At 37.4% G+C, this 14,656-nt stretch overlaps 2 protein-coding genes and 1 non-coding gene across 3 annotated transcripts; all 3 read left to right on the forward strand.

Annotated features, from left to right (window-relative positions):
* Nucleotides 1–1,090: 1,090 nt before the first annotated feature.
* CBG17584 lies at nt 1,091–9,125 on the forward strand (the record flags this gene model as incomplete). Its single annotated transcript, XM_045239246.1, is given in 18 exon segments — nt 1,091–1,264; nt 1,310–1,414; nt 1,665–1,820; nt 2,572–2,686; nt 3,020–3,235; nt 3,282–3,429; nt 3,479–3,581; nt 3,644–3,800; nt 3,848–3,999; nt 4,058–4,428; nt 4,488–4,679; nt 4,726–4,892; nt 5,697–5,893; nt 5,953–6,199; nt 6,461–6,803; nt 7,249–7,435; nt 7,455–7,920; nt 8,680–9,125. 18 exon segments carry the CDS (start codon nt 1,091–1,093, stop codon nt 9,123–9,125), a joined length of 3,942 nt encoding a protein of 1,313 aa, XP_045096250.1.
* CBG28471 lies at nt 6,302–6,373 on the forward strand. The gene has a single exon. It is a non-coding gene (tRNA).
* A 246-nt stretch (nt 9,126–9,371) lies between the features above and the next one.
* Nucleotides 9,372–14,413, forward strand: Cbr-frm-9 (the record flags this gene model as incomplete). Its single annotated transcript, XM_045239247.1, has 6 exons — nt 9,372–9,794; nt 9,851–9,998; nt 10,438–10,775; nt 11,051–11,128; nt 12,974–13,145; nt 14,205–14,413. The coding sequence occupies 6 exons, from the start codon at nt 9,372–9,374 to the stop codon at nt 14,411–14,413; spliced, it is 1,368 nt and encodes a 455-aa protein (XP_045096251.1).
* Nucleotides 14,414–14,656: the final 243 nt, after the last annotated feature.

A 14,656-nucleotide genomic window follows, 5' to 3' on the forward strand; every position in this document is an offset into this window, starting at 1 on the left:
CTAGAGATTCGAAATTTGAAAAAAAAGTATTCTCATGAAATAGTTGAGCTCTTTTTTTGAAAATTGGAAATTCTATAATTGTTCTAACTAAAAACTAATATCCAGATTTCAATGAAATTCTCAGGTTTGTTTGAAAATTTCTTATCTAAGTACCACTGAAGTTTTTAGATGCCGCTAGCTACTTTCATATCGGTTTTAGTACCAAAAACTTATCTTCAGTTCAAAAACAGTACATTTAAAGACGATTTTTTTTCTCAACTTTCAAAATATTTTTGAACATAAAATTAGTTGTGTTATACTTATGATTAATTTTTCATATTTCAGACGTTTTTCGAAACCTTTTTGTAAATTTTTGATTTTTCCACCACTTGGATTAATTTAAAAAGTTGAAAAAAATTTCTGAAAATATTGGTACTGAAACTGGTATAACCCGGCTGAAATCGGCGACCGGAGTATGATCTATCCCGAAATTCTCATAAAATTCTAAGTTCACAAGGTGTTGAGATAACCTTGTAAAAATGAATCCGATGTTACTTTTCTCTTGGAAAAAATTCCCAAAAAATTGAATTTTGTCCATCCTAATACATTTGAAGAAAAAAAACTAACGACAAAATAAAGGAGAACTAACTGAAATGGGACTTTCTTTTTTTTCTTGTTCCTCCCCTCCTTCTCCTCTCGTTTTCTTGTCATACTTCATTGAGAAGGAATTTAATTTCAAAACCTTGTCATCGCAATCATTGCAAACTTTTTCGGCTGCTTGTTTTGGTTTTTTCCTTCTTCTTTTTCGATATGTCAGGTTTTCTAAGATCCCCTACGTTTAATACCAACGTCAGTTTATGACAGCGCAAACAACACCACGACCCCCTTCTCAAAATCAAAATCATTTTCGGTGGTTCCACCCGTTAAAGACACCCCTAAAAGATGTGTGCGAAAATAGGGATTAATGGAGGGTGAAAGAGGAATAAAAGAGGCAGAGAGAGAGAGTGAGAGGAGGGATGAAGTTGGAATTTTCAATCTGAATCTCTGAATCTTAGAGCTCTCCCCCAAACATCCCTTCTCCGTTTTACTTATTCAAAAATCATTAAAAAAGATGTGGCGAAATGTGGTTCTTCGCTCGGACTCAAGAACACTATCCGAGAAACGCTTGATTTCATCTTGTATTCGTATTCCTCCAGATCCTGTCATCGACTGTGTCAGTTGGGAGCAGGCATGGGAATTGTTGAAGAAGATGGCATGTAATCCGGAATGTCTCGACAATATTGTCGTAAGTTTTCGCAAAAAATTGGAATTCTTCAACAGCAACTTCCAGAACTCTCTTTCCAAATTTGCAACTCAAATGGAGAACACACCAAGCAGTGTCGATCGCGATCAATTCGACGCTCATATGGGAGGGCTGCTGCACAAAATGATTCATGTGAGACTTGATTGAAAACTCGAAAATACCATTAATGAAAAAACGGGAACCAGGTTCCAGAAAAAACCATTTGAAATTTGAGGAAATTTTCGATTGTCAATGAAAAAAACAATTTTCTAATGACACTCTTTGCAAATGTTTTGTTTTGACAGAAAATTCGTAACTTTTTTAATGACCACGAAAAGTTTTGGAAGAGGCTTGGTCAGGTCCAGCCCATCGTAAGCATGGAAGATACTCCGAAACATTACAGACTGCCATCGAGGAGTACGAATCGTCGACACCAACTTATAAAAAGCAGAAGAAACTTCATCTCACCTGGTTGCTTAGTCAAATTGCCACGTTTTGTTTCACATTTCTTCAGAAAGGGACAAGCCGCCAATTTTCTGCACTTAACACTTTGAATAAGGTTTTTGCTAAGTGTACTCGGGAAATATGGGCTGAATTCAAATATAGCCCCCACCCCAATTCAAGTATAGCCCCCCAAAATGAACCATAGTAGAGCCCCCCACCTCCAACAATCTAGACACTTGCAGCAGTTCAAAAAAAGCCCCCCCCCCACCAATTCAAATATAGACCCCCACTTTTAAATGGTCCATCCCAATTCAAAAAAAGTTTTCCCTTGTTTCTTGGGAACTTTTTCTGAAAAATACTTTTCAGCTATCTATATCTTATCAGAACTTCCAAAATTAAAACATTCTAAAATTCAGGCTTAGGCCAAAAAATGGTGGGGACCTATTTTTGAATTGGTGGGGGTCTAAAATTGAATAGGTGGGGGGCTATTTTTGAATAGGTGGGGGGGGGGGGTCATATTTGAATAAAGTGGGGGGGCTCAGATAAGGTTCTCTTTTTGGGGGGCTATTTTTGAATGTTTGGGGGGGGGGGATTTAATTGAAGAAGGCAGGGAGGGGTGGGGCCATATTTTAAGAATACCAGGTTCTTCAAGAATAGGCCCCCACTTTGTACTGGTGGGGGACCATACTTTAATCAACCAATCCAACTCCAGCCCCCCACACCTCAGTAGAGCCCCCCCCCCCCCACCAATTTTTGTACTGGTGGGGGACTCTACTATAGTTGTTTATAAGGTGGGGGGGGGGGTCATATTGAGGTGGGGGGCTATATTTGAATTATACCGAAATATGTAATTTAGAGTCTTCCAGATCATTGATGCTGGTTTGGTACATGATTTGTTTGCTTTCAACGATGTCATATTTCATTCGTCAAGGATTTTGAATAGATCTCATGCTTTTGATTCTGATGAACCCCCAACACCATGTGAGATTTTAGTTTTCAAGTGTTTTAACTCTATATGGGCACTTTGAGCTCAATTATTTTGGTTGCTTTGAAAGCTATCACGAATTTGTCAACTGATAAAATGTTGTTCACAACATCACCAACATTCTATCAGTTAACAAATTTTTGTTTGACATCGCTCCTTAGAACCGAGATACCGTAAAAATTCTATTAGATAGCCACCCCTAATTGAATGCCAGCATCTAATATAGTGCCATCCTAGAGCACTTCCGAACAATAGAGTGCCATGGCTATCTAATAGAGTTTTTACGGTAATTGAGCTCAAAGTGCACATCTACGAAAAAGATTTTCCAGCTGGCGAATCGTTCAACTCCAACGCAGACCAAAACTCAACTGTCGATCACGTTTTCATTTATGGAGCCAACTATAAGTACTACTTCCAATTCTCCAGTTTACTCCACCTAATAATTATTTCCAGAGACCAATCTTTTCTTCCATCGCCAACAGTTGCACCCACTCGCCATAAGTCGGATTTAATGAATGCTTTCAGTGACATGGATCCTGGCCATGGTATGTGTGTTTGCACTAAAAACATGTCGTCATTTCTATCATTCAGTTATTGCCGCTCTGCACAACGCATTAACAATGCAACAACGAGATGGCTCTAACCCCGTTTGCAGTCCTGCGCACCGATGGAGGCAATGTTGTGCACATTGTACACAGATTCTAGTCGCCAGATTGTTGCTCTTCTTGACACATGCTAAGTAGGGGAAATCCTTAAAAAACATTTGAAGTTCAAAATATGATTTTCAGAAAATTCCGGAATCGACTATCCGAGTATCATCAACTCCAAAGCTTTATATCCCTCCTGGAAACAACTTTAGAACCTCAACTACTATGCATTCTTCTGCAAGTTGTTGCTTTAATAGCTCTAGATTCTTCCACTCATGAAACTTTGTTAAAGTAGGGGTTGAACAGAAGCTCCACAACATGCTTCTACCAGGCGATGCTTTTTACTATACCAACCATAGTACAAAGTACGGAACCTTTGTCAAATATCATGCGGCGCGAGTTCTGGTCTACGTCGGCATTGGAGATCAAGTTAATAGTCGAGTCAACCTGTTTAATCTAATGAGTGGGTTTTGCAAGAGCCTGATGTTCAGTAAACAGTACAATTTGAAGCATCCGAGCCGTCTCTAAAAAGTGGAAGCCAACAGAACGAGGACGACTACATTTGCGAGACATGTACCACGCCGCGTAGCCGGAGTACATTTTCCAGATCAGCTGTTTCCGTGGAAGGGGTATTATTGAAAGTGTTGGCTGAAGTGGCTGAAGTACGAGATTGAAAATACAATTTATCTTTATTTTTTTCACAATTCGTATTTTTTGCAGCTCGTAAGACAGAGCCAACATCTATCTGCGAGTGAGCCAATAACAGAAGAATCACCAAGTGCGGGATCTCCACCGGCAGTTCTTCCCAACCAATCTGAACAGAAAAATATCATTGAGAAAAACACAGAGAAGTTGACACAATTGGGCTGCCAAATTCTGATATCCCTGGAACAATTGGAAGCACATCTTTGTAAACTTGGCTTGGTTCTTGACTCGGTCCTTCTTCTCCGTCTCCTCCTTCACAAACTATCCTGGGATCTTGGTCTTGTTACCAAAAAACGGCCAGTAGCAGCGACTACTGTAGTAGATCATGTATGCAAACCAATCAACGATCCGAGAGCTCACTCGAGTTGTAGTCTGGGAAACAATAGGTATAAAATTGTCGTGTAATTTTAAGTTGGCCGTTGTTTGATATCCGCTTATTTTCCAGAAATTTCGGTAAAGATAAATGTTTTGATAGGCGAGAGGATAGTAAACGGGACAAAAATTATCTGCGCGTCGATCAAGGATCTCGAGCATCGAAGAGAGTTCATATAAGACGGTCCAGCTCAGTTGAGATTATTCGGCCTAAACGGTTGAGTTCTGGTGCAAAGGATATCAAGAATCGAGAGAGAAGGAAAAGGTTCGACTAGTTGGAAGGATACAGAAACACGTAAATTATATTTCAGACTAGGAACAGATACAAGTAGCGGGTCGAATCGTTCGAAAAAGACCAATTCCTCTTCGTCATCCGTTCAGAAGCATCTGCCCAAATACATTCAATCCCTTTTTCGGAGTCGTATGGGGACAGATCCGTGCAAGAGGACATCGAGAAGTGAATCCACCTTACCGCACAGTGACTTTTTGTTGTGTTATTCATTTTTACTTCTCTAAAATTCACACATCAAACAATGTCTTGTGAAAATGCTTGATAAGATTTTCACACGACACTGTGCCTGGAGTTTCTGTAAAAACTCTTTTTTTCTTCAATCTGAGTAACCGCATGCGAGACATGAAAAGTTGAAAATGATAACTATGACAGTTGCCCGCCTAGATAGGAACCTACAGTACCGGTCAACGAGATATATTTTTCAGTAAATTTTTGGCCATTTCCAGGGCTCTGAAGCTCGGCTTTCAGGTTTCCGAACACTTTGAACATTTTAGAGAGTGTAATTGAGACCTAGATTAAAAACGTTTCATTTTAAGAATTTTTTGAAAATTCCTAGTTTTTCACTTTGTTGCCGATTTCACTTTTTCAGGGTTTCAGTACAATAACCGACCAAGAAAGGTGTCTTTCAGAAATCTGCAAGTAGCTGAAAAAATATTTTTCAAAAAAACTAGGTGAATGCAAAGTTTTCATTCTAAGTCTGTTTTACACCCTCTAAAACTTCCAAAATAATCAAAACCGTGACAGCTAAGCGGACTCTCGAAAATAGTCAAAATTGCTCAATATGAACTGTAAAATACTGTAATCACCGCGCATTTTCCAATTCTTGCACTCTGTTACTGTGCACCGTGAATTTTCTGTTAGCTCACACATTTTGCTTCTTCAAAATGTATCATCTTACATTTTTGGTTTTACTGAAAATGCATATAATAGTGTTTGTACACTTACCCTTCTGACAATTTTCATTTCTTACTAAAAATTATAATTATTCAGGAGATTCCAATGAGAGCAATACAAGTGGCTCGGATGCAGTGCTGGAATTCACCAGAAAACTCCAGAACTATCCATTGACAAGAAGAGAGGCTCAACGGTTAACCTACAGAAGCAATGGACAGCAAGATTCCAATGATTCGAAAATTGGACCAAGAACAATGGGATATGTGTATTTGCCGGAGCTGGAAATTCAGGGAGCTAGTCCTCCAAGGTAATAATTTAATTGTTTTTTTCAGTCCTAGATGATAAGTTTCAGATCTCCTGGACCATTGACTGGAAACTCGTTAGAAGAAGGAACAACAATGTTGTTGGACACACGACGTCCATCAAGTCCGAAGCGATTCCTGGACTGCCTTTGATCGAAATTCGCCGTCCATCTGCACTATCTCAATTTGAATTCGGCTACTTTGTCAACTCGCCCGAATTGTCGGGCAGTGAAGTGTCCGATTGCGCTCCTCTTCTTCTCAGCGGTCAGATAGGTGGCAGCCGGAAAAGTTCTGATGGTGAGTCAGCGAGAGACGAGCGAGAGTGAGAGAGAGGGAGGAAAAAATGGGCTGCGTGTTTGTTCAACATGTTTAGAACATTGAATAGACATACACTCGCCATCCCATGTGGTCTAGTGGTTAGGATTCGTGGTTTTCACCCACGCGGCCCGGGTTCGATTCCCGGCATGGGAAGTTCTTTTTTGCAAATTTTAGTGAATTGAAATTTAGGTTCCTCATTTTATAAATTGGAAAAAATAACCATTTTGAATATTTTTCCAGAAACCTCTCTTGGTGGATGGTCGAGTCGTGCTTCCTCCGTCATGAGTCAACGTTCATCTCGATCCAGTGTCGGCCTTCGACTTTCTACATTCTCTGGAGGAACCAGCATCGCTTCTGACAATTCTGGACCATTCCTCTTCAGCTTTGTGTTGAGAAAACGAGCATCAACCATTGGAACACGTATTCCGATTCCCCGAAGAGCCCTATCAAGATCTTCCGGTGATAGTTTGAGAGTTCCTGATAGAGAGAGCCCTCTTCATCTGGCAAGTATGACAGAAATGAATCCAGATTTTCAATGTGTCAGACAGCTGATTCTCAACTTGCTCAATGTGTACAACAAGAGGTAAAAACGGTCAATAACATATACAGAAACATGTTTTTCTTTTGATTCTTGGCCATTTTTGACCATTTTCAGGAGCCTCGATTTCGACTATCAAGTTCTTTATCACTTTGAAAATTGTGGAGTGTGTGAAACAAACCTAATTTGAAAAATTTACATTTGCAGAATGATTTTGAAATCTCTAGTTTTTCAGTTATTTTCCAAAGTAAAAAAGTAGTAAAAACAGGTGTCCTTCAAATGACGGCATGTTACTCAAAAACTAGGAATTTTCGAAAAATTCTAAGAATGCAGAGTTTCAATTTTGGTCTGTTTTGCACCCTCTAAAATTTTCAAAGTGAAGGAAAACTTGACTGACGAGCTCCAAACCACTGAAAATGTTCAAAAGGGCCAAAAATCAACTGTGAATTTTGTTTTTATAGTCAAAAATTTTCAAAAATGAATTTTTTAGAAATAAAAATGTCGTGTCCTCCATGAACGAGTGCACTGATGTCCTTCGCGCAATCCTAAACTCTCCTCAACATCCGACTGTCAAAAACTGGTGCGCTGAAATTATCCACGTCGTCAATACTCATGTAGAAGAAGAAGAGCCAACACGAGCAGAGAATAATGAGCAAATTAATGACGAGTATTTGGAGGTAAGTGATTTTCCAGAAGATTCTTTTTGAGAGACAACCACGCGCTTCATATGTTTTCATTTCTTTGTTTCTTTTCTTTTTTTGGTTTTATGATTCATATATTTTTTCAACCGTTGTCTTCTTTTTACTGTTCTTTTTACTGATTTCTTTTCCTACTTCTTCCATTTCTGCTTCCACCGCTCCCCGAACCCAAATGAATCGAAAATCAAAGGTTCGAATTTCAAATCGTGGAATCTCCGAGCTAGTCCGTAGAGCCACTATCGGCGCCCTATTCCCAAATGGTCCGGTTCCAAGACGAACAATGCACGATTTGCCGTCGATTCGGGAGTTGATGGATGAAAGTGATATTTTTGAGACGGAGACAGAGACTGAGAACGAGTCAGATTCCGAAATTGTCCTCCCAACTGTCAAAGTTACCGTCCCTACCGATGGAACTGTCCGGAATTTGGAGGAATTTATTTCCAACTACGATGAACATTCATCCGGTAAGCTCTTCTAACTATCTGAGACAGAAAACTTGATGTTCGGTTTTTGAGAGAATCCTCATAATTGCCCCACCGGCATCGGCTGACCAATTCTTCTTCTTTTTGTTGTTGTTCAATAGTTGGTGTTCCACTTTTCAATGTCTCTTGCAATCTGAATACCGAAAAACCTGTATTAGAAAGGCCGACTTATATTGTTCCATAGTACCTTCAAAGGGATTTTCAATCAGAGGGGCTCTTCTATTATTTCTGCTAATTTCGGAAATTTCTGCGGAGAGAATCGGTTGATTCTCTCCATACAGCGTTATTTGGGAAATTCAAGAATTTTGAAATTTTTTGAGATCGCGAAAATGTTTTTTTTTTGAATTTAACTCGCAATGTGATGTTCTCAGGGTAAACTGATACCGAGAAAAACACTGAAATTAAAATGCAAACGGAACAATCTCATATTAAACAATACAGCTCGCAATTTCAAAATGCTCAAAATTCCTAACTTATTCTTATTCATAAATCTGATTCAAAATTATTAGAGTCTATCAATTTAATAGAAAAAAAAACAATTTTTCTAGCAAAAAATGTGTTTAGACAAATTTCTGTAATCACATTTTGAGCGGCCTTTCTATTTATTACTTGAGCCTTCCTGTATTAGAGGGGACTTTATTGAAGAACCCCTTCTGATACAGGTTTCACGGTATTAATCAAATATTCAGTTCTCCGTGACTTGATAAATGTTGTCATTGTGATGTGAACTATACTTTCCAGACCGAATGGCACCTACGAAGGACCTTCGAGCTCCCCGCCGTTCCCTCCACATTGGTGCATTAATCCCAGACCCCAAACAACTAACCGCCAAACTCAAACGCTCCAAATCTCTTCCCAAAATTCAAAACATGGATCAAATCAAAGCGGCAATACGACGAAAAAGCTCTCTACGAAAGTGGTTTGCTACTCGGACGGTTGCCGGGCGACGGAATAGCAACAACACGAACAACTACGAATGTAAACGAACCTCAATTACTCACGAAGACTTTCTGGCACAAATGCGCAATGTTACTCGGAATACGCTGAAACACCTTTTGTTCCCCGACAAGAAAAGTGAGATTCGTATTGTGAGAATGACCAATGAGAAGTTTCATGATGTCGATGAGTTGGCAAAACAGATTCATGCATTGTCAATTGTTTCAGGAGTTCAAGACATCAAGAAATAATGATGAAATATGTGTATTATTTGTTTATTATTATTATTATTATTATTCTTCATACTGAATTTTTAAAAAATATAATAAAACTATAAACACGCTTCTAGGCATAGTGTTACTACTGATAAAGCACTCTATATTTGCACATGCTCCGTGTTTTGATTCGAAAGAACGACTAGTTTTGTTTATCAATGACGAAACAGTACCTTTTTTGGTTGTACCTTTCATTCCTTCACAGTCCTTCTATTTCTGGTCATGTCCTCTACTATTTTAGATACTATAATTCAAAAACTTGATTTCAAATCAAAGAAAAAGAAGAAAACCTCATCTCTGAACCCTAACCAAGAAAAGAAACGTGTCAATCCAAAATACACATTTCTCACGATAGACCATGACGAAAAGAAGATTTGGGAACTTATTCAACGACTTCCCTCAACTAGCGATTTCTTTGTATTTGACTCGTGGACGATTGAAAACGAATACGAAAAGTGTTTCAAGAACCAACTGTGCCTATTCACCTGCTACTGCAATTCTATTATTTCGAGAATGGGTGACTCCCTGAATTTTCGTCGGAATGAAAGTGCGAGTGATAGCAGAAATGTGTTATTCTCAATCAATTATCTTATTGATCATAAGCTATTTGACAGAATTGTCAAGTCAAAATCAGGGCGGAAAGTTGTAATTTTTAGAGTAACTCATACAATTGAGAGTTTTAATAAAACCATGTTTTCCAGTTCCAAGACCAAGTGATATCCGGAAGCTTACCGTGTCCAAAAGAGGATGCTGCTTATCTGGCAAGTATTCAGTTGTCAGTTGAAGAGCAATGGCCCAGCAACAAAAGAACACAGACTATTAGAAGGCATTTATTGAAAGGACAGTTTGGTAAGTAAGCAACGTTGACAGAAAAGAGCAGAAGTTATTATTTCGAATTTTATTAGTGGAATGTAGGTTGTAAACTTCGAAATCCTGGAAAAAATGATCTAGAATTTTTTATTTGTCTGCAAATTTCAGAGTTTACTGAACACAGATTCCGTATTGTCCCTAATAGAAGTTCACCCAAACTGTGAAATTTGAGCTCAATTATCTTGATTCCTATGACAGGTATCAAAAACATGTCAACTGATAAGATATTGGCGATATTATGATAAATAATTTTTTAGTTTAAAAATTTTGAAAATTTCAGAAATTCAGAAATTCAGAAATTCAGAAATACAGAAATTCAGAAATTCAGAAATTTCAAAAAATCTTAACTTCAAAAAACTCGGAAAACCCAAAACATTTGATATTTTTATCCAGTAATGTCTCCAATCACTTTTTTTAGGTCGAATCCGAGACCTCGCTCAAAAAATCATGGTCACCCCATGGGAAGTAGATCAAAATCTCTACTGTACACCACCAAGATTCCCGAACGAGTCCACCAACGCCAGCAGAGCTCAATCAGTGGTTGAGGAAAATCAACACAGATCCAGAACTCCGACTTTGTTGAGGTGTATAACCAATACGGATGGGTTGATGTCAGAAGAGATGCAAGCTCAATGTCTACCGATTGATTGGAGAGGAGACCGAAGAACGATAAAACTTGTTAAAGAAAGGAAGAGGAAATTGTTTCACACTAATGTCTACGAGAGCGAAATTGACATGAAGAAATTGTACATCAGTGTAAGTCAGGGAACAATAATCCGTAGAGGAAATCCGAAAAAATCCTGAGAAAACCCATGATTAAATGTTTTTCGTCGGTCGGGGTTGTGCTCAACTTGAGCAAGAATCAAATTTTGTAGAGTTAATCTTTGTTGTTAGTTTTACAAACGTTTACACCTGCTAGCACATCACTTTTTTATGCTTTTATGGATAATAGCCAAGTTTTTTTGTGAGTCTCAAAAAAATTTTTAATGTCTGTACCTAGTCACTATGCCTATTTGCTCAAATTTTTTCAGACCGCCAAAAAACTCGCCGCATTTGGTTGTAAAGTTTTTCAAGTCAAAGAGTTGCTACACGGACGAACACTTCGAAAAGTGAGTTTGACGTAGTACTGTAGCTAAAAAATTCTATCCAGAAAGTTCTATCTTTTCGATTTTAAATAATCTGTTTACGAGTCCTCCGCCTGAATAAGTACAAAACAAAAACAGTAAAAGTTATTGTTCGATGGTCGGTGACCTTAAATTTTTCATCCAGTTTTCCGTGTCTAACCACTTTTTTGTTAGTTCCAAAGCCGTCCAGAATGTTGAACAAACATTCTGTTTTGTTCGCGATTGTTTCCGAGAAAGTACAGTTACGAAATCATTTCCGCAATTTTCGAAATTTGGATTTCATTTTGATTTTTTTTCTGATACAGGCCTTGAAAGTTTTCTTTGGAAAATCGTTTTTTTTCTCAAAAATTTAACTGAGTTCATTTTTCAAAAAAAAAAAAAGGTTTTCCTGTTTTTGGAGTCAAGAGAATACATTTTGAGCTGAATATCTCGAAAGATATGGTATGCTATTTTTATGTATTGAAAAACATCAGTTTTCGAGTAGAGAAGTTATGAAATTCATAGTTCAAATTAAATAATAATGCGGTATTTTAAGAATGACCGATCTTCTTAAAAGTGTTAACATGAATCAAAATTAATATCCCTATATAATGAAAGAAGGAGTTTTCCTCCAATTTTCCCCTAAATTTCAGTTGATTTTTTAAGAATAAACAATTATCCAGGGTACGAGAATATCATGAAATATCGAAAAACAAATTGAAACTCGAAAATGCTTGGGTTATATTGACACGCACTCGAAGTCTAACCTCCCCTCCACTCTTTTTGCGTATCTTATAGTGATTGTGTAGAGTGCGAGACGCTTTGTTCTGTGACTCTGTTCTTAGGAGAGACCTCACTTCAAATACATACGGCCTTGCTCATTTAGTTTGAATTTTTTCAACTAAAAAAACAAAAACAGCTTTTTGTGAATAAAACTTTTACTAAATTTGAAACTTCGCTGACTGTTTCAAATCCTAAAAATTGGAAAAATAAGTTTTTGGGGTTTACCGTCCGAGTTTTGCAGGATACGGACATTATTTGCTGATCGGATTAGAACTTGGGTGAAGTGGGAAAAATTTTTTAGGAATTTCGATTTTCTTTTTTCCATTTTCTCAATTTTCAGCCGCTCCATGACTCAAAAGCAATTAGTTGTCAGGGGTATTGATTCCGAAACCGGGAAACAACCCCTAAAGAAAACAAACAGTAGGACACCACTCGTTTTCAATTGTCGGGAACACAATTTTTTCTACTTTTTGTTTTGTCTGAGTCTCTTCTTTTCTGCGTTTCTGTCTAACAACTTGTTACTTAACAGGTAAGGCAAAACGATCCGAGAATGATGAAAAAACTCAATTGTCCGACGCCTGAGCGACTATTCGAGAAATTTCCTTGTGTGTCCACTCGTTTTTGATGTTTACACCCATTTCCTCCTATCTTTGACTTTTTATGGTCTTTAAAAAACTTGTTTACTTTTTTCCTGAATTTTCAAAAGGGAGGATTTCCCTTAAAGAAAAAATAGAAATCAGGCGACATCTTGAAAGCTCTCAAAGCTCATGTGTTGCGTTACCGCATAATTGCGTCGTTCTCAATTTTTTTTCTTTCTATTTTGCCTTCTCTCATCATTCTTCGTGTTCTCTTTTTTCGTTATTTTTTTCACATGTCTAGAAATTTTTTTCTAGAGGAATTAATCTGGATGGAACATCTTGCATGTAGTCTCTTTCATTTTTTCTACCCAACGTCTTCCGTGGTTTTTTGATCCATCCTCCCTCGGTTCTCAATCCTTTTCAGTTTCATTTTGGGGTTTTCTGGGGGACAGTCCGTATTCTCGCTTTCTAATAGTGGTTTTCTCCACAGACTCTACGACTACTCTGTCTATCGTCTGCCCAACTGTGTCTACTTGACGGATCCACAAAACTTGTGCTGAAAAGACAGCACGCGTCGACGCTGCAACAGTGGAGAGTTGGTGGAGGTGTCAGCAAGCATCAATTGCTTTTGGAGTTTCGTGGAACCAAGTGGCAACTTATTGGTAAGTGAGAAGCATACTGGAAAACAGGCCATAATGAGCTTTTACGGAAAAATTATTCGAAAACCTGAGTTTTGATCTATCGTACTTGATTAATAGAAGGCCGCCCTATAAAAATTACGCTCAATTATCTCTGTTCCTTTCAAAGAAATCAAAAATGTGTCGATTGATAAAATATTAGTGATATTATAATAAATGATTTACCAGTCCAACTTTTTTTGTGATACAACATGTTTTTGAAGGGACCAAGATAATTGAGCTCGAAGTGTACGTGGATAGGCTATTAGAGACCGTAGTCTTATGACGAAGTCATGAAAGACCATTTGTAAATCAAACTTATACTTTAAAGAAAGACTAGTGTTTCTCATTTGCTCAGAAAAAGATAACCTATAATTATTCAAAACTGATAAAACAAATCAGGATGCACACAAATGTTCAATTACTGTTTAAAACAAATTGTTTAAAAAATACATTTTGAAAAATAAATTTCTAAATATTTCTTTCAAAATATGTAATTTGAAAAAAAAAAGAAAAATGAAAATTTTCTGTTTTTTATTTATATCAATGTTCGTGCAACTCAAACCTTCGAAACTACAAAATTTAAGTTTATTCTAATTCTTAGTCGAGTTCATTTCTGACAAACGAAATGTTTTGATTTCCCAGATTTTTATCAAAGTTGTAACTGAAATCGAAATTTTTCTGATTAAATTTTTTTTTGCACTTCGAAATTATGGTAACTACTGTAACTGAAAATCACGGCCCATCGATGGGTCCGGTTTTTTCAATACTGAAAAAGTTCTAAAATGTCCGAAAAAATTTTCTTATTGTGAAACTGTTTCAATTTGAAACAATTAAGTAAAAACTCTAGTTTGAGTACATCTTTATCTTGACCAACGTTCACAAGAAAAAAAACCACTAGAATTTTGAAACCACGGAAATGCGTCTATCCTGCCTATCATATTGCTCATTTCTCCCCTCTTAGCAAAAAAAAACCACTTCGTTAGTGCTTTTAAAAGTGTAACCTTATCTGTTTCAAAAGTGTATAAAATCTCTTTTTTGCAGCGCCATCGTATAATGCACTGAAATCGATATCAATGACATTATGGGAGATTATGCAAAATTCTGCTAGCAATTCAATCCAGCGCAGTCTCAACCAGTCGATGCATCGTTCTCACACCGAGGCGACAGTCTGTACGTTGGTTTTCTCGTTTGAAAAACTTTCTGAAAACGAATTGATAGTCAAGAACTTTGCCTCCTTCTTTCAACACTAAACTGTCAACTATGCCCCATTAAGAAATCCCATTCAGGTTCATTCGGGGGGCTGTTATAGATAGTACGAGAAAAAGAGAGAAATCGTAATAGGATTCCTACATTCCTGTGCCCTATCATTTTCAACTAATTGATCCTCAACTAGAATATTTTTTCTGAAATCATTTCAACCCCATTTTTAAAAATTACTGGTCTCCTCTAGTCTTATTTTTTGGTTTCCTTATACTTCTTATCAGTGTAAACAC

Source organism: Caenorhabditis briggsae (assembly GCF_000004555.2).
Source record: "Caenorhabditis briggsae complete genome, chrX, whole genome shotgun sequence".
Lineage (NCBI taxonomy): Eukaryota > Metazoa > Nematoda > Chromadorea > Rhabditida > Rhabditidae > Caenorhabditis > Caenorhabditis briggsae.